The 17,855-nt window shown below is 50.3% G+C and overlaps 6 protein-coding genes across 6 annotated transcripts; 3 read left to right on the top strand and 3 right to left on the bottom strand.

The window, feature by feature from the left end:
* Positions 1 to 436: 436 nt before the first annotated feature.
* Positions 437 to 1,162, top strand: EPUS_02168 (uncharacterized protein; the record flags this gene model as incomplete). Its single annotated transcript, XM_007803935.1, has 1 exon — positions 437 to 1,162. The coding sequence occupies one exon, from the start codon at positions 437 to 439 to the stop codon at positions 1,160 to 1,162; it is 726 nt and encodes a 241-aa protein (XP_007802126.1).
* A 209-nt stretch (positions 1,163 to 1,371) lies between these two features.
* EPUS_02167 (uncharacterized protein) lies at positions 1,372 to 3,047 on the bottom strand (the record flags this gene model as incomplete). The annotated part of the gene is made up of 2 exons (XM_007803934.1): positions 1,372 to 2,392; positions 2,446 to 3,047. The coding sequence occupies 2 exons, from the start codon at positions 3,045 to 3,047 to the stop codon at positions 1,372 to 1,374; spliced, it is 1,623 nt and encodes a 540-aa protein (XP_007802125.1).
* Positions 3,048 to 3,227: 180 nt separating this feature from the next.
* On the top strand, positions 3,228 to 4,127 carry EPUS_02166 (ATP synthase subunit 4; the record flags this gene model as incomplete). The annotated part of the gene is made up of 4 exons (XM_007803933.1): positions 3,228 to 3,258; positions 3,322 to 3,767; positions 3,826 to 4,048; positions 4,102 to 4,127. 4 exons carry the CDS (start codon positions 3,228 to 3,230, stop codon positions 4,125 to 4,127), a joined length of 726 nt encoding a protein of 241 aa, XP_007802124.1.
* A 570-nt stretch (positions 4,128 to 4,697) lies between these two features.
* Positions 4,698 to 5,648, bottom strand: EPUS_02165 (uncharacterized protein; the record flags this gene model as incomplete). The annotated part of the gene is made up of 1 exon (XM_007803932.1): positions 4,698 to 5,648. One exon carries the CDS (start codon positions 5,646 to 5,648, stop codon positions 4,698 to 4,700), a length of 951 nt encoding a protein of 316 aa, XP_007802123.1.
* A 4,688-nt stretch (positions 5,649 to 10,336) lies between these two features.
* Positions 10,337 to 11,295, top strand: EPUS_02164 (Ribosome biogenesis protein NSA2; the record flags this gene model as incomplete). Its single annotated transcript, XM_007803931.1, has 4 exons — positions 10,337 to 10,339; positions 10,402 to 10,448; positions 10,504 to 11,223; positions 11,280 to 11,295. 4 exons carry the CDS (start codon positions 10,337 to 10,339, stop codon positions 11,293 to 11,295), a joined length of 786 nt encoding a protein of 261 aa, XP_007802122.1.
* Positions 11,296 to 12,829: 1,534 nt separating this feature from the next.
* Positions 12,830 to 14,916, bottom strand: EPUS_02163 (uncharacterized protein; the record flags this gene model as incomplete). Its single annotated transcript, XM_007803930.1, has 2 exons — positions 12,830 to 14,543; positions 14,594 to 14,916. 2 exons carry the CDS (start codon positions 14,914 to 14,916, stop codon positions 12,830 to 12,832), a joined length of 2,037 nt encoding a protein of 678 aa, XP_007802121.1.
* Between the last annotated feature and the right edge of the window lie 2,939 nt (positions 14,917 to 17,855).

Genomic DNA, 17,855 nt, shown 5'->3' with positions numbered 1-17,855 from the left:
TCTGCGTATTCTATGTGCAAATTCTGTGTGCTTTTTCTGCACATTCTGGGTGCGAATTCTGTGCGCTATTTCCGCGCATTCTGTGCATTCTGATTTCTGATGGGGTACAACTTGGCAAGATTCTGCAGCCTTGGCAAGCTACCATCGGCTACGTTAAACTCAAGAAGGCAGGAATGTGAACGTTATCTAACCAAAAAGATGATTCCTGCGGCCCGCATTTTTAAGCTTACTGCACTTGCCTTCTTGCATTTTTCACCACTCCTTGTCGGTTAAAGATGATCATATACACAGTCACGTGCTGAGCCTCGCCTAAACCTCACTTAACAAAGATTACTGTCCAACTACTCTTCTTACTCTAGACTTTCGAGATACAGATGCATTGTCATTGCTCGTATCCGTCATCACAGAGACACATCGATCTCACTCTTCAACCGCCATGCGGACACATTCAATACTAAGAGCAGCTCTCGACATACGATGGACACCATCGTCACAATTTCCGCCAACCTTCCTCCTACCATGGCGAGCACAGCTCCATCAATCCGCCCACTCCACCCAATTCCAGCCTGAAATCCCACCTCAGCCATCCCAACAACCCCTCCAATCCTCCCTCCCCTCCCCGATCCCCTCTACCAGGCCCGCACCCGCATCACCCTCCAAGTCACCGCCCAGCAGCACGGGCAAACCGCTCGTCCTCTCCAAATCGCTGCAACAACTCCTCCCGCACCTAACCGCGCAAAAACCGCACTACATAACCGCGCACATCCACCGGTTCCCCTACCTCCTCACGCAAGGCGACACGCTCCGCCTCCCCTTCCACATGCACGGCGTCTCGCCCGGCGACGTGCTCCGCCTGAACCGCGCCTCCTTGCTCGGCTCGCGCGACTACACCCTCAAGGCCGGCACCACCTCCACCGAGAACTACGACGGCAAGCGCACCGGCGAGCCGAATTATCTGGACGAGAGGCTGTTCGAGTGTCGCGCCAGGGTGATGGCGGTCGATAGCGGGCCGATGGTGGAGAAGATCAAGACTAAGAGGAGGCAGAGGAAGGAGAAACATGTCAGGAGTAAGCATCGGTATACGGTGTTGAGGGTGATGGAGGTGAAGGTTAAGGGGTTGGAGGAGTTGGAGAGGGGAGCAGAGCAGTTGATATTGCAGTGATTGATAATATTATAAGGCTTGCGGTATTAAATGCATGAGAGCTTTAATGGTCTTGTTCTTGCTACGGTTTGTGACGTTGCAAGAGCTTGCGCAATTGGCATAGAGCGTTGTGTGAAGATGCCGTCAACCTCTTAACTCGTCCGATACAACACAGCCAGCTATTGATTCGGGGAATGTCAGACTCTTCGTTCTCTCTTCTCGCCTCCACATCAGCCAAAGTCCCACAATTTAGTAATCAGATTTCCTTCCCCTTCTTCACCTTCCTCGCCAACCTTCGCCCTCGTAAAGATCCTTTTTGGAATTTTCCACTCCACCACCGGTTCCTTTTTGGCCTCCTTCACCAACTCACTACCCAGCATACTCCCGTACCCGTGATCCAGGAAATCCTCGATATTGTACTGCTGTTTGGTAAACTGTTCAGAGATGATCCTCGCCAGACTCGCCACACTTGGATGGTAGTGTGATTGCAGAGTTTCGAGCTCCCACAGTGAAGAATCGATAGCTCCGGTTTTCTGCGGATCGGGTTGCTTCATGTCGAAAGGGTCTTCTCCAAGGTTTTCTGTGGATTTGGTGTACGGTGGGTGGGGTGGACGGTGGATCATGAAGGTGGTGGTGGGGTGGGATTTGAGGAGGTTGTAGATGTAAGGGATAATTGCTACTATTGCGGCTGGTGGTGCGAAGAGGGCTCGTCGGGAGAGGCGTTTGATAAAGGAAGCGATTAGAGTGGCGGGAAGACGGGTGGAGGATAGGAAGGTATTGAGGAGGCGGAGGAATCGAGAGCGGTGCTTACTATGGAGGAGGTCGGCGTCGATAAGGGAATATAGCTTTGGGAAGAAGGAGGGATAGTCAAGATTCTTCGTGGTGATGAGATGGAATAGTCCTGAGAGGGCGAGTAAGGACGTGCTGCCTCCGACGTCGTAGCTATCGGTAAGGAAATCCATCAAGGTCTCAGGACGGGACATCCATGGAAGTATCCTTGCGGTCGTGATGCGGAGGAGTGACTTTCGAAGCCCTGTAGTGAGATGTGGTGATCGTAGTACTGACAACCATGCTTCTTCTGCGCGCCGCTTGAGAGATGCAGGAGTTATTAATGGTTTCTTCGAACCTTTGGTGGGCGGTTCAGCCAAGAAGTTTAGGTCTTCAGCAGATGCAGGAGGCGGATCAAGCACCGAGAGTATCTCGATTACATTCTCCAATACATTCCCATCCTGACTTGTAGCAACATGTGTCCTTGAGGGGAAATGTTAGAGTACAGCTGCAACGACATAAAGGAAGCAACATACGAGAAGTATTCTAAAGAGTGATAGCAGCAATCATGACATTGATTCATGTACTCGTCAACATAAGTCTCTCTGACATCTGTGCCGCCAGGAATGTCAACTACCGCTGACAAGAATGGTTTGAACATGCTCTCTGAGACCCAAACTTTGTTGCCCAGAAATTCGGCATCTTGTTCCAAGACCTTCCAGCAAAGGTGTACAAGCGATAACCGCTGAGCTGCCGAGACCGACCTCAACAACCTGGCAAGAGTGATGCGATATTTCCTATACTGCTCGGCATACCAAGCAGACAATTCTTGACTCTGGTTGTTCCCCTGATTGTCTTGGTTGAGATGGCCAGACGCGATAAGCCTGGAAAAGACTTTGCACAGTGCTACTCCAGCTCTCAGATTCAATTTCGCATCCGGATTAGCAAGGTCGAGCATTTGAAGCAGAGTCTCAACATCATTGTGATTGTTTGACGGATCTTTGGCAATTCTTTTCTCTAGCTGTTCAACATCCAACGAGCTACTTTCGCCACTTCGGATTGTTCTGCGCTTGCGACCCTGATTTCGCGATGGGGCGTCATCCCGCTTTCGCTTCTTTCCGATGTGAGACTGACTCATAATCTTTCCCGCAAGAAGGATTTCTATGTAGTGTCTCTGAAATTGAAACTCTTGATCTTTTTGACAGAGGTTCGAGCCTTTATTCCATACTAGTATTAGTGCCTTGGCATTGATGGAACTCCCAAGCTTCAACCTCCTTCAATCGTCAAGCTCCGACCTCACCTCTTGCTCAACCACGAAATGGCGTCGCGACTTGCACGAAGCACTCTAGGTACGTAGAGACGGACGATGGTTTCATCCGAAACCCTCTAGGGCAACAATTGATCTCAGTCAGGTGCCACTCGTCTCCGCCCAAGTGCTCCAATCCGTAATCTACCGGTCCTCACAACACACCTTACTTCCACTCGACAAGCATCCAACGTACCAGCAGAAGACCCAAAGAAGAAGGCACAGTCGATTATCGACGCTCTGCCGGGAAGTTCACTCATATCCAAGACAGCTCTTCTGTCCGCAGGAACAGGCGTTTCGATCTGGGCCATCAGCAATGAACTTTACGTCCTCAACGAAGAATCGGTTGTTGCATTCTGTATGCTGAGTGTGTTCTACGGAATTTTCAAATATGCCGGCCCGATGTACAAAGATTGGGCGGATGGTCAAATCCAAAGGATCAAGGACATCATGAACACAGCCAGAGCAGGGCATGCGGATGCCGTCAAAGCACGCATTGAGGATGTGAAGCCGCTGAGCAATGTAGTCGACATTACGAAACAGCTCTTTGAGGTCTCAAAGGCATGTCAGGAGATGAGAGCAAGGAGAACAGACGCTAAGCCCCTCATAGGAAACCGCCAAACTTGAGGCCCAAGCCTTTGAGCTCGAGCAAAAGACTGCACTTGCGTCCGAGGCAAAGACCGTGCTTGATTCATGGGTCAGGTACGAAGGCCAGGTAAAGGCCAGACAACAAAAGGAGTTGGCAGACACAATCATTGCCAAGATCAACAAAGAGCTTGAGAATCCGAAGGTCCTCCAGCAGATCTTGCAGCAGAGTGTCGCTGATGTTGAGAGTACGTGGTGTCAAATCGTCCGCATCCGCTCTGAAGTACTAATCATTTTGCAGGGGTGGTGTCTTCAAAGGCTCAATGATGATTACATTGACCTACCTAGTGGGGTGTACATATTATCGCTACGAAAGAGTTCCTCGAAAGAAAGAAAGAATAAAATCCTGTTTTCTAGCACTGCATTGGATTTGTATCTCTATGTTTTGTTCTGTAAATTTTGTTTACATGTGTGGGTGACCCGGTCGTTTCGTCAACAACTTGACGGATTATCAATCTCCACCTCGTCTATCCTATATTTTCACCCACCTAATGTCCTGTGTAGATGACACTGCTCTTGCGACCTTTTCCTAATGGCAGATGAAGGCAGCTGTGATCCTGCTTCCCTGCTCGAGTAAAGCCATGGAGCGAGGAATGCTCTCCATGTGGGAGGTGAGATTGCCACTTCTTACAATTCTATCTCGGACTCGTATCGATAACCCGTGGTATCAGGATAAGCTTGATCAACATCGTATATGTATCGGTTTCTCTTAACCGTCATGGTCTCTATTATATTCCACTTTACTCACGCTTTATTAATTGAGAGTGAACCAGAGCCCGTACCAAAACAGATCGGTCATCTTGCTTGATACCCCTTCTACTATCCATACATCTTTGCTCAGAACTTTGCGTACCAGTCCTTGTGCAGCTCAAAGAAGTCCCTCAGCTTCGTGGGTGTCACCTTGTCCGAAGTATACAAATGGTCTTCATCAAGATTCCAGTCCCCTTCAATGGTGTGTAACCAATAAAAAGGTCCGATGTACTTCTTCCATTCGTTTGGCGGATGTGCCTTTCTTCCTGCCATCGCGTATGCTCTCAGCTCTTCTACGTCGCCCGCAGGGATCAGCTTGACGTCCTTCCCTGTTGCCTCTTTCCATGTTTTCGCAATGTAGAAGACATCTCCCGCATCAGACAGGATGGAATACGTGCCCCCCTTCTCCGCATCGTCTGACGTCACAATATCAACTGTGTAAGCCGCCGCATCGGCAAAAGTCGTCCACTGGTGTCTTGTCTTCCCGTCGCCATAATAAACAGCCGTGCCCTTCTTGGGATTCCACCATGGGAACTCGGGGATCTCAGCCATATCGCTCGGGGCTTGGAAAGCGAATTCGGCAAGCAGGGCGGTGAAGATGTATATCGGCTTGATAACGGTGTTGCCCGAGGATAGGCTCGACTGTTCTACATGCCGCTTGAACATGATGAACTCGTCGTAGCTCTCGTGCTTGCCCAGCGGGATCTTGGTCCAGTCAGAGTTCCAGGATGTTGCGACATAGCGTTTCACGCCCGCTCGTTCGGCTGCGCGGAGGAGGATCAGCTGTCCTTCTAGTGTCAGGCCGGGGACGTTGGCATACGCGCAGATCACGGCGTCAACTCCCTGGACGGCTGATTCGATGGCGGGGATGTCGTAGTAGGATGAAGATGCGACGAAGCTTTCAAGGGAGGAGCGGAGTTCGGAGGAGAGTTTGTCTGCTGATCTGCTCAAGCCGCGAACCTGGTGGCCTTGGACAGTTGCGGCACGGAGAAGATGTTGGCCTAGGTTGCCGGTGATGCCGACGATGAGGATGAGCATTTTTGTTTGATCCGTTCAAGACGCCGGGGCCCTTGTAGGCAGATGTGTTGTAGGAGGTTTTTAAGAAGCGTTCATGAAGGCTCAGGTAAGGATCCAACTACTTCGGATGAGCCGGCTGAGGCACCCCATCTTATATTTGTCAACTGTCACGCCCTTCTGAAACTGCTGAGCAATCCTCTATATCTCCGGGACTCGAAGAACGCAAGATACAACTGGAGCACAGTAATTAGCGCAGGAAGGAGGCAAACCTGACCTGTACTCAAGTCCTGTTACTGGCACAGGACTATGACAGCTTTGAGTGAATTTGTAGACGCATAATTTCGGCAACTCAATCGTGTCTGCTGATCTTCCAGATTTCGGTGCTGATGCATCTCGTCGAGGGATCAAGGCAATATCTTACCTCGATGTTGCCCACACCATCGGAGATGAGTAAGCTTTCAACGTGGCGTCCATGGTCCAGGCCTTGGTCGACAAACATAAGCCGCCGTCAGATGTTCGTGCTAGTAGGGCTGGATTTGCCTAGATGATGACTTGGAGTAGATTGTTCACGTCCAGTACTCGGTGCCACCAGAGTATCCGCTAGAGTGATACAAGATTTCATAAGTGATAGCCATCTTTTGCCGACCACCGCGTCTCATGGCTGTTAATAATTATGAAACACTGGCTAGCGCTAGTGGAGATTCTTCGGTGGCCCTGAGGCGTACTATAAAGACCGATCTCTTACGGAGTACCCGTAGGTCAATTGACCAGCCTGACAACTACTAATTTGTTGTCTTTGGGACAGAAAGGACCGATGTTGAGGAGGATGCCAAGCCTACACATGACCTCTAACACACGTGACCCTCGGGCCATCCCGGTTCTGGGGCATCACGTGAATCCCACTCTCAGATCTCCTAACTACAGTTAACAAGCAAGCTCAGGTGGATCATTTCGTGTAGTGAGTCTTGATTTCCAATGAACAGGACATTCACAACCTCGACAATGTAACGTGCATCTGCTGTAACCCTACTCAAGCACGCAACATCACCTAATCATCACAGTCTCCCTTGCTCGCCAGTCGCAAGGCTATCCACCCCTCTGTTGTAAAATTTGTTCATTTTCTAATTGGCTACTACAAACGCCATCGGGTTCTAAAGGTTATCATTCCACCATTGACGAGCGGCTTACTCAATTATACGAATCAAAATGCCCCACCAACACTTTAAAGAAAAGGTCACGACATTTAATTCCTAATATGACTTAACATACACTTTAACTGACTTTAAGGTTTCATCTGACGTCTGTCATTCGTTCAGATCAGTTTGAGGTACGCAGTGGCTGGGTCATAATGACCTATTAGAAAATACGCAAACTTTACGACAGAGTGGTGGATATATATTCCAGCAGGTTTCAGACTATTGAAGAGACTTCGATGCAGGCGAATACGAAGGCAACACGAGCTTCGACCTCAAAAGAGACAGAGATTCTCTTTCGACCACTAATAGCGTTGCTAAATCCATACCATTCCCATGAAGCTTTCCGCGGCTGTGGCTAATTTATTTATGTGTACAATAGGTGTGTACTTCGTTAACCACGGGGATTTACCTTCTCTCCCCTCGCTTTTCCTCCCGTCGGTGTGCAAAGCCGGTTGCTCGCCCCAGCTCATCGCTTCTTGCGCTCCGAATACGAGGTTGATACCCATCGTCTTAGCATTTACGGAGTACATTGCATGAATACGATCTTTGTTTTCGGTTTCCTCGTTTCGTTCTCCAAAAAGCTCTGACAAAAAATTATGGGCGAGTGATCTGGTGACGATATCCGAGGAAGTGCCACTTTCCTGCCCTCATGGACTGATATAAAGTCTTCGACCGCCAAAGCGCCATGATAGCTGTCCTTGAGTTGGACTATCTTTTCAGCTCGCCTGCAAGCCTTGCTCTCTGAGAAAAATGAAGCCCATACTCCTCTTTTCCCTTCTCCCACCTGCACTTGCTGCTCTCTACTCCTCTCCTTCGACCACGCCTGGTCCATCATTCACCGTCTCTTGCACAGTCGGCGGAGACCCTTGCCCCACAGGCTCAAGCTGCACCCAAACCTCCGTCTGCGGCGGTCTTTGCATCACCTCATTCACCCCCGTACCCCTAATCCCCTGCACCATGGGTGCTCAAACCGGCTGTCCGACAGGTGCAGCCTGTACCCCCACCATGGTTTGTCCAGCAACTGGGAACTGTGGCGGTGCGTGCATCGAGACCGCCCCGCCCACAACCACCAGCCCCGCACCGCTACCCACTCTCCCGTGTACGCTTGGGGCGAACGATTGTCCGGCAGGCTTGACATGTTACCAAACGGTGGTTTGTCGAGGCCTTTGTATCGCCACTCCCACTCCGCCTACACAAATCCCCTGCACCGTAGGCGTGAAGACGGGCTGTCCAACGGGATCTAGCTGTACGCCTACCATGACGTGTCCGGCGACGGGAGCTTGCGGAGGAGCATGTATTTCTGCCACCCCGGGTCCCACACCACCGGCTCGTTGTGGGGGACGACACTGTCCTCGATGTCCGCACGGCTTCAGATGTTCACGGGGGCCCGATCGAAAGTACGGACATGATTCCGAGTGCCATGGCTTCTGCGTACCCCAATCCAAGCCGTATGGGGATGATAATGATGATGATGATGATTATTCCTAGGGGGTCCAGGAGTAGCAGCGCATGAGGGAAGAAAATGGCTTCGAGCGCCAGATTCCCAGGTAATATTGCGCAGTGTGATGGGGAATCGTATATGCCTAGCTTTCCAAGGATGGAGTTAGGATAAGTTAGTACTAGGTAAAATGGAAGTGCGCTATTTTCTTCATGACTTGATTTCTATACTCCTAATCCCAGCTAGCAAAGCCTCGCCTACAGTCCATACAACATCTTGGTATATAAATACTGGTGCAAGAAAATCCGGAACAAATTCCTCGGTAGAAGAGGAAAACCCTACAAGCAGCCGCCAGTAATTCCGCCTTGGGACGTTTGATGCCTCCCGGCTTTGTTCATTGGCGCGAAGCCGTGTGGTGATCGAACACTCCATTGCAGAGTGGAAAAGCTACCATCCCCCCATTTCACAACATTACCAGACAACTGCTAATGGAAATCGGCGTTCCGACGACATGTAGCTCCTTCCGAGCCTAGATCTGATAGAACCCTGCCTGAAATTGGCCCGCGGCCCCGATCATTTTCCAGCAGTTGAAGAAAGATGACTATCTCTTGTCACCGAACATTGGCGAACATTCTTTCATGATGGCGCCAGGCCGCTCCAATGTTAGCCGCCTGTATCCCAACATATATTGCACGTAATAGCACGCACGTTACTCCCACAACTGCAGCAGGGTCTCTTAAGGAGCCAGGCCGTGCGAACGACGGATGAGCGGCATGAGGTAACGGGAGAGAGGATTCGTCCAAAAAGATCCTTTAAATAATGAGGTAGAGCTTTGCGCGATCAATACCACCCCGCAAAGTTTTCGAGAAAGAAATCGAAGCCAGACGAAAGACTAAGACTGGCACGACTATTAAGCCGTTGGCTTAATACTAAGAAGCGACTTCTGGAACTAAAGTGATGTGTAAGTCTGATTGTCTGCTACCGGTGGCCTATCGCCAGTTAACCGATTGGCTAGTGTTACACTACTGTTGCTGGGCTGCCAGTCGTAGCCTGGCAGGAGAGTCATCTCCAGGTGAGCATGACAACGACCAACAATCCACCGTGAACCGCTGCCCCGTAGGCCACTTCTCCCCGCTCGCCTTGGCTCGACAAAACACGCATCGGAAGTCCTTCCACACCATTTGCTGACACCGACAATAAGATATTTGATCCGAATGCTCATAAATCCTGCAGTTGACCCGCGACGCCGTATGCATCACGAGCTTGCAACCACCACAGTACACGTTCTCCTCCCAGACGCCCGGCATATCCAGGAGACGGCTGTGGCGGCTAAGTCTGTACTTACCCTGGGCTTGACATGTCAGGCACCTCCGACTGAAGGCATTCGGTCCGTTCCTGGTGCTGGTGGAGCACCAATCCTTGCGTGAGAAGGAGCATGCAAGGAGTAAGGTGTGGCAGCCGTAGCAGGGAAGGAAGAATAGCTTTTCCTCGTTGGTGGGGCAGGTGCTCTTTAAGGTAGGGGGGATTCTGCTCTCTTCGACGTCGAGGAGGGCGTGTTTTAGTAGGTTTTTATTGTCATGGAGGAAGATACGACGGAAGGCTTTGCCTGTGGCAGAGAGTTTGAGGAGGGATTTGTAGTCCAGCGCCCGGATTATCATTAATTGTATCTCGAGTGGGAGATGAGAGAGTTTCATTATGGTCTGTTTGGCTAAATTTGGAATTGAGAAGTGATAGAGAAGAGCCTGGAGTCAGGCTAAGGTTTGAGGAAGCGAACAGTTACCGGGCTGCCTAAGAACCCAAAACCCATTGAAGATTCCTTAGAACAACGAGTCAGGATATGAAGGAATGAAAGTATTTATGGTTGGTGTCCCATCGACCGTTGCCTGATTTGGACTCCGACAGTTGCCAAGATACTAACTTAGTATGTCATCCTATCAGATGCCAAGCTGCCAAGTTTTCGACTTTCGATATTTCTGCATCTCCAAATTAAGACAAAGACACTGCTAGAAACCTCATATCGTAGGCCAGGCTGGACGCATCCTTTCTCCGATTTCAACACCTCGCCCGTTTTAGCCATGGTGAGTTCCTCTGCAATATAGTTCTCTTCGAGCGACTCGCGACTAACGAAGCGACACCACAGCCTCAGAACGAGTACATCGAGCGGTGGCAGAAACAGCATGGCAAGAGGTAAATATCCCCCACATCCGCATAATTCTCAAATAGTCCTAACATCCGATCTCAGGCTCGACCACGAAGAACGCGTCCGCAAACGAACAGCCCGAGAGGGCCACTCCACGAGCGAAAATGCCCAAAATCTACGTGGCCTGCGGGCAAAACTCTACCAAAAGAAGCGCCACGCCGAGAAGATCCAGATGAAGAAAGCAATCAAAGCGCACGAAGAGCGAGACGTCAAATCCTCTGCACCCAATGAACCCTCCTCCACGCCTCTCCCCAGCTACCTCCTCGACCGCTCCCAAGCCACAAACGCCAAAGCCCTCTCCAGCGCCATCAAGAACAAGCGTGCGGAAAAAGCAGCCAAGTTCGCCGTCCCATTACCTAAGGTCAAGGGCATCAGCGAGGAGGAGATGTTCAAGGTGATCAAGACGGGCAAGAAAACAGCCAAGAAGTCGTGGAAGAGGATGATCACCAAACCGACGTTTGTGGGGCCAGACTTCACCAGGAGGCCGGTCAAGTATGAGCGGTTCATTCGGCCGATGGGGCTGAGGTACAAGAAGGCCAATGTGACGCATCCGGAGTTGGCGGTGACGGTGCAGTTGCCGATTATCAGCGTTAAGAAGAATCCGCAAAATCCAATGTACACGCAGCTTGGGGTGCTTACGAAGGGGACTATAGTGGAGGTGAATGTCAGTGAGCTGGGGCTCGTGACAGCGGGAGGCAAGGTGGTGTGGGGGAAATGGGCGCAGATTACGAATAATTGTGAAATGGATGGGTGCGTTAACGCGTGAGTACTGTCTTCGAAACGCGATGCTGGACTGTGATATGCTAACCATTTCTCAGCGTTCTGCTAGTATAACACGATTAAAGAGCATATCTTGACGACCTGCAACGAATTCAAGCACCTGAATAGAAAAGGAGCCAACACGGGGCGTTTATGAACCAGACATTTTCTAGCGTAATTTGTTTGAAAATTCAGGAGCAGATGACCCCGGTGGATTGTCGAGCCCTTGAGATGGGTATTCGACAAGTCGATTCAACCAAGAACCAATTTTGAAGTGACAGTCCCTCCAATACTCTCCATCCGCCCCTCACAAACCCACACCCCAAACCACAACCTTAAGTACTCAGCAACTTTCCGAAAAGATCCTATGCTCTCTACACTCCATCCTCCGTTATTGGCGAGGATCCCGCCAGAGCGTTAGGAGGTGGGAGGCAAGAAGACGTGAACCTGTCGTGGTGAGGGAAAAGGAAAGCAAGATCGAAAGAAGGGGAAAGGTGGAGATAGAGAGGGGCGCAACGGAGACCACAGCTTCCGCTGCAGCATCTAGAAGAGCAAGGCGGGTAGAGCAAAGCCCATCCCGGGCACCCATAATTCAAACCCAAGCAGCAGAGAATAGTCAGTCCTGTGTACCTCCAGCACTTTCTCCGCTGAAGATCAAGAGAAAAAACAACCAATGAAGCGTTGGCAAATTAGACAGCATCAACATACGCAGTGGCAACAATTCACCACCCTTTCGTCCAAAAAAAAGTGACAGTACGCCTTTTTCAAAAGACGCGTGATGCAACCACCAGCAACAAGGGAGAAAACAGACTCACACACACCGCAGATCCCGACACCCATCCATCCTTTCCCCTCTCCCGCTCTATCTAATTACTACCTTAACATCACACTGCATGCCTGCCACAAGCCCCGTTCCGGCAGAGCAGAAGACCATCCAAGGGGAAGAAGGGGCGGGGGTCGAACAGCTCCACCTGTCGCTCGCTCGCTCGCTCGCTCGCTCTGCAGGGGGAATAGAAAACATCACGGCAGGGACCGCAGTTGTATTTCTTTCGCGTACCCTCGCAGAGCAGTTTGAGCGGGAGGGTTTTTTCTTCTGCAGGACGGAAACGGGAAAGTCGACTGACCCAAAACGAAAAAACCAAGGAACTGGTTCGTGCTTACGAGTAGTGGGTCATTTACAGTTGATGGATGGCTGGCTGGCTGGCTGGCAGGGTGGCAGGGTGGCTGGATTGTCTACTTTTGACGACGAGGCCTTGATGAGAAAGAAACGCCTAGGTAGATCCAACGGTGAGGAGCTTTAACTACCGTGGTTGTAAGTCGGGAACAGAACCGAAAGGCCGAACCATCCGAGGCTTGCATCTCAGAATCACCTTCCAATTTGGGATTGCCGGCGTGTAGCCGATGGGCGTCATCTCTTCCCTGTCATCGAGGTCATATTCGGTATCAGCATCTATTTAGACACTCATCTACGCTGTATTGGTCAAGCATTGAACAGACTGCGTTGATTACAAGGGGGTATCTATTTACGAAGCCATGGAATAAACACAAAATCATTGCTATTCAAAGTAAACCGGCTGGAACACATTCGCTTTGCTGATATTTTCCCAACTTATACACTTTCTGTACCTTCTACATCCTCTTCGCTGGTTGTCGACGTGGATGGGGAAGAAAATCCGGTGAAGGCCTCGGAGGATCTTTCTTGAGCAATTTTGAAGGCTGACCCCTGCTGCCCGTTGGTCTCCGGGACATGTGGATTCATCGACACAAGTTCGGTTATCTCAGGCTTTTCGGGAATGTATTGAAGAAGCTCAGTGCTGTCATCCAGAAGACGGATCGCAGATTCGAGAAAATCAGCATGTCGATTGCTGACTGATAGAGTCCACCTGAATTCCTCCAATCGAGCACAATAGAAGCCGGCTTCTTCCTTGGCAGGACATGTAGCCCTTAGTAGCACCCCGAAACTGCCAATCAAGCCGAAATTCTGCACTGATGCAAGTGGCCAAGAGCACTTGAAGTGCGACGGTCGGAGCCGGTTGACAAAATCCATGGCAGAGATGAGCCTGGTTTTGGCTGCTGACCGGCAGATATGTGCAAGGTAAGGTTCAGTACCTGGGACAGCGCTGGCTCGAATGATGCATCGATGCAAGGCAATTTCGGTTGCAAAGTAGGCAAGATGAAGAACACCGTTATATGCAGCTTGATTTTCGTCCGGAGCGTCCATCTTCAGTTGAGCTGGAAGACTTGAGAACCAATCTTTAAGCTTGATTTGCACTGGCTTGGCTCGTGCCAAAACCACTCTCAATGCATTGTGAGCGCTGGCATGCACTTGTGCCTCAGCTGAGAGAGTATAGAAGGTTTCCAGGATCTCTGCCAATATTTGCGACAGAACAAGCATCTGCATGAACAAACATGCCCCATGTCGGCGAATCGACTTGGATTGATCTTCAGCGCTCTTAGCAATGTCAAAATCTTCCTCCGATAATTCCCTGACTATGCAGTTTGATTCTGTCAGCTGCGCTGGCCGCCCGTGCATCAAGGATGTCCACTTGTCCTGGGCATATAAAGCCCAAGCCAGTCTTCTTCGTAACAATTTCTCCTCTACATCCATCTTCCATTGACTGCAGTCTTGATGTATGCCGAGGTCGAAAGCGAGGGCGATCAGTTGTGATAGCAGATTCCGCGAGGTGTGATTTGGGCATTGTGTTAAAAGTAGACCTGCCTGTAACGTTGTCATGCTTGGTCGGTCCTGAGAGTCTCTAAGATGCTCTCGGAGTATGGCTTCAGTAGCCGACATATTGAGTTCGGTGGACACACGACGGCTGCTCTGCAGCCATGCTCCAGACACCACACAGATAGCGGCAAGTAGGACAGGTTCGACGGACCTTCTGTCGTATGAAGCACAGAGAGCCGGCTGGTCAAGGATTGGAAATACCGGATGCACAACGTCGAAGTAACTTTGAAAAAGGAGATCTTGGTCTGCTAGGCGGAGACTCTCTAACAAGCGAGCAGAGACACTACCATTTCGAGCTTCATCCGTGGTGTTAGAGCTCAAAATCTCAATGAACTGGCCTGCGCCGCTTCCAATCTTCCGGAATTTACTTGCTCTAAGCGAAGCCTCATTTTTGTCGTCGAATGGAACATTCTCAAGAAGGAGCGGGTCAAGATAGGTAGTCCCTCTCAGGTACCGGTAGCACGCAGAATTCCCCGCAGCTCTATGCGGGATCGGTGCCACATAACTACTTTCATGCTCGCTTCCACCAAGCATTGACGACTGAAACAGATCCTTGAATGACGAAGAAAGGGATTTATCAGAAGCATGAAAGCTGATATGAGTCAGCCGACATACTATCTCGTGGCCAAAATCCAGACATACCTCTTCCTGCCCGCAGTACTAGAAGGCTGTGGATAGGACCTCTTCCTCGATGTGTGGGGAGTAAAGACACAATCTTGCCGGTGGAAGTCACATGAATAACATTTATTCGAAGCAAAGTTTATCGCACATCTGCTGTTCCTGTTTCTGCATCCATCGCACTGGTCACCGCCACCTCCTTTGTGAGAGCTTCCAGCAGGGCTGTAGCTTTGAGAGACTGCAGGTCCAAAGCCTGTAGTGAATCGTGAGATTGCAATCGGAGGGGTGGACAGAGAATTCGAAGGGGGTCCGATGCTGGGAGGTTGCATGGTCATTGCCGCAGCCATGATTAATTCTTGAATCGATCACAGTCCGTTCACGCAGAAACTTCTGTCACTACCACAAATCGCTTGTTGGGCTCTTCAAGATTGAGGACGTGGCGTATCATTGGGTGCGCTGGCTGAGCTGGCTGATAAGGAGTTACGTATGAAGGAGAATCGGTCAATCAGAGAGAGTACCTGCATTAGGCTCATCAAAGATAGAGCAGAAGGATGAGATAGGAGACATCAAGGGTTTCTTGAGGAAGTTGCAAGGCTCTGCAACAGCATCAAGACCTGGTGAGTGCGCGCAGTTATTGACCTTTTCAGCTTACCGTGTGGAAAAGTCTGGCAGATATCAATCATTGCCGGTTCTCCTGGTGTCTCAGCATTGCCTGCCACCTCAACGTACCGCGTAGGGTAAGATGGTGTCACGCTTTGGGAGACTTGTGCGGCATGTGCGAAGCCTGCTGTTTCCATTGCCTAAGAATAATATGGAAAGGGGATGGGCCCAGGATTGGCGGGGAAGCTACTTAGCAAATTTGTGCTGCAGGACACCTTGATTGATAGCCCACAATTGGATTACCCACAACCACGAGCAAGGTCAAAGATAAGCATCAACTCGTCCATTGGATTTTGCCTTTGAAGCAGGCAGATCCTCCGCATCCTCCGCATCCTCCACGAACAGCTAACCACAACAGACAACAGATCGTTCGACCACATACCCTACATACCACTATTGTCCGCCCCGATGGCGGGTGGTCCACCCCCACGTGATACCGCTAAGGAAACAAATACTGTGCTAGCCTGATTAAGAAGTTCTACACTGCTTGGCGTGCTAGTTTTGGTCTGACATAATATAGATTATATGGTCCAATGAAGTACTGGTAGCTCACGATCCAGCAGGCGCTGTCCAGACTCAGTACCCTTTCTTATAGGGCAGGTACTTGGCAGGAAGAGCATTCAAATCTTGGTATCCATCGGTGATTACAACGACTTTCTAAGAGGCCGAGGATTGATGCATGAGTGGAAGATAAGGCTCACACCGCTCGGTTGCTGCAAGCCTTGGAGGGCACAACCAGTAAGAAGACGCTTGAGTAACGGAGGTTTGAAGCACTCTAGGTAAGATGCCTTTCCAATTTGCATTTCGTATTCGTGCTTGGCTTCAAGTTCAGCGAGCTCTTCAACCAGAGCGGGATGGTCAACATCAAGCCGTCGAAGTCGAGACAAGGAATTGACTGCCATATCATATTTGCCAACCTTGATCAGGAAACGTGGCGTCTCAGGCAAACCAACATTCCAACAATCAGGATTATGGACCACGCAAACTGAACCGCTATAGGAATGCGATATGAGGCAGTGTCATTTCGGTTCTTGGTAGCGTTTAGGACAATGGCAGCTAAGGGCAGTAGGCGCAACGAGCAGGGCGCCGAAGAACGTGCCAGCCGAGAGAATGGACACCATTTCTGACATTTGACCCGTATCGACGTTAGGAAAGTTGTCCTCTGGGTTGGTGTAGCCTGTAGAGAAAAGGTTTCGCCAAAACTTCATGCCAAAATGCCACCAATGGTACCGGTGTCGTACCTGCATATCAATTTCAGTCAACCAGCAGACGAACACATAACACATAGTCGGAAACTTGCCCAAATAGCACACCGCCAAAGCTGACGAATAAACCGATGAGAATAGCAGGGGCAGCGGAGCCCGCCATATTCGCGACTTTCTTGAGAGCGATACCCATCGTGACTGATATTTGCGCGCGGTAGGAGATGGGGGAAAGGTCAATCGTAGTACTTTACGTACTTGACGAGCGCAAAGAGAATATCCCTGATTTCCAGATCCATAGGCATGGGCATGGGTCGATCTTGTTGTACGTCCACGTCCCATTGCGGAGTCGCGTAAAGTGAGCGGCCCTGGTCTGGTCCAAAAGCTTCCCGGCGCGCTTGGTCATAGTGTGTCTTCTTTGCCAGTAGGGTGTGATAGGTTGAGCAGCCGATGCGCTACATCTTGGATGCCAGTCCCCCAAGCATCTGGACCCGCTAACGACATAGCTAGGGTTGTTCATACCGCGGAATTTGCAAATTCCCGGAATAGATCGTGTTAGCTGGATATTCATTGCTTTAGCTGCGACTGTAGGAGGACGCTAACAATGGCGTACGTACATAGTAGGTCTTGTGAATTGGGAGGTGATAAAATCAAGCGACAAATTCCCCGGACTCGCTAGTTAGCCTAACTTAGTTTGCTGACGTTAAATGATGCGCTTGCAAGCACGTGGCCACCTCATTTTCAGGATACGTCACACTCGATGCATCATCAGGCTGTGACATGTATGAACTCCAGCTGTACGAGCAACGAGCAAGAGTTTAGTTACGACTACGAGCACTCCAGCCAGTTCTAGAATTTCGTGGCGGGAAAAGGGTCATTCGGACAAACAGTACCGCTTTAACCTTGGCTTAGGAAAGAAGACGTGCATTAGCCTCCGCTGTAGTTGTGGTGGAGGTCTCTTCGGCTCGGGAAAACTGCCACCGAAATACATCTCAGACTGATCTATTAGTGAATAAGCCAAACTTCTGTCAGAGGGTCGAGATGGTCATGCAGCCGGCTCAATCAAGACTCTGCACTGACTAGCTTCAGTAGTCCTCTCCTTGTAAGATTGAGAATAGGTTGAAGCTGTTTCCTTGTTCCTGCTCATCGGGTTGCCGAGTCAGGCCACAAGAGACTTCATAACATCACATGTAATTCGAATGGATCTGGTTCCTGACAGCAGACTCGGAACTATTCTCATAGGATAGATCCGAGACTTAGTTATTGGTGCCCTGGGGCATTCGCTCCCTACCCGGACCACCTGATGCTGAGAACTATCACTCGCATGATGTGCCACGAGTATTTCCGCAATGACTGCTTGGTCATAGCGGAACGGAAAATATTTTCCCCGATAGTTGTTCGTAGCTGGGCTTCCCGCGTGCTCC

The sequence above is a fragment of the Endocarpon pusillum genome (genome assembly GCF_000464535.1).
Source record: "Endocarpon pusillum Z07020 unplaced genomic scaffold scaffold2749, whole genome shotgun sequence".
NCBI lineage: Eukaryota > Fungi > Ascomycota > Eurotiomycetes > Verrucariales > Verrucariaceae > Endocarpon > Endocarpon pusillum.
This window is presented reverse-complemented; position numbering and strand designations above follow the sequence as displayed.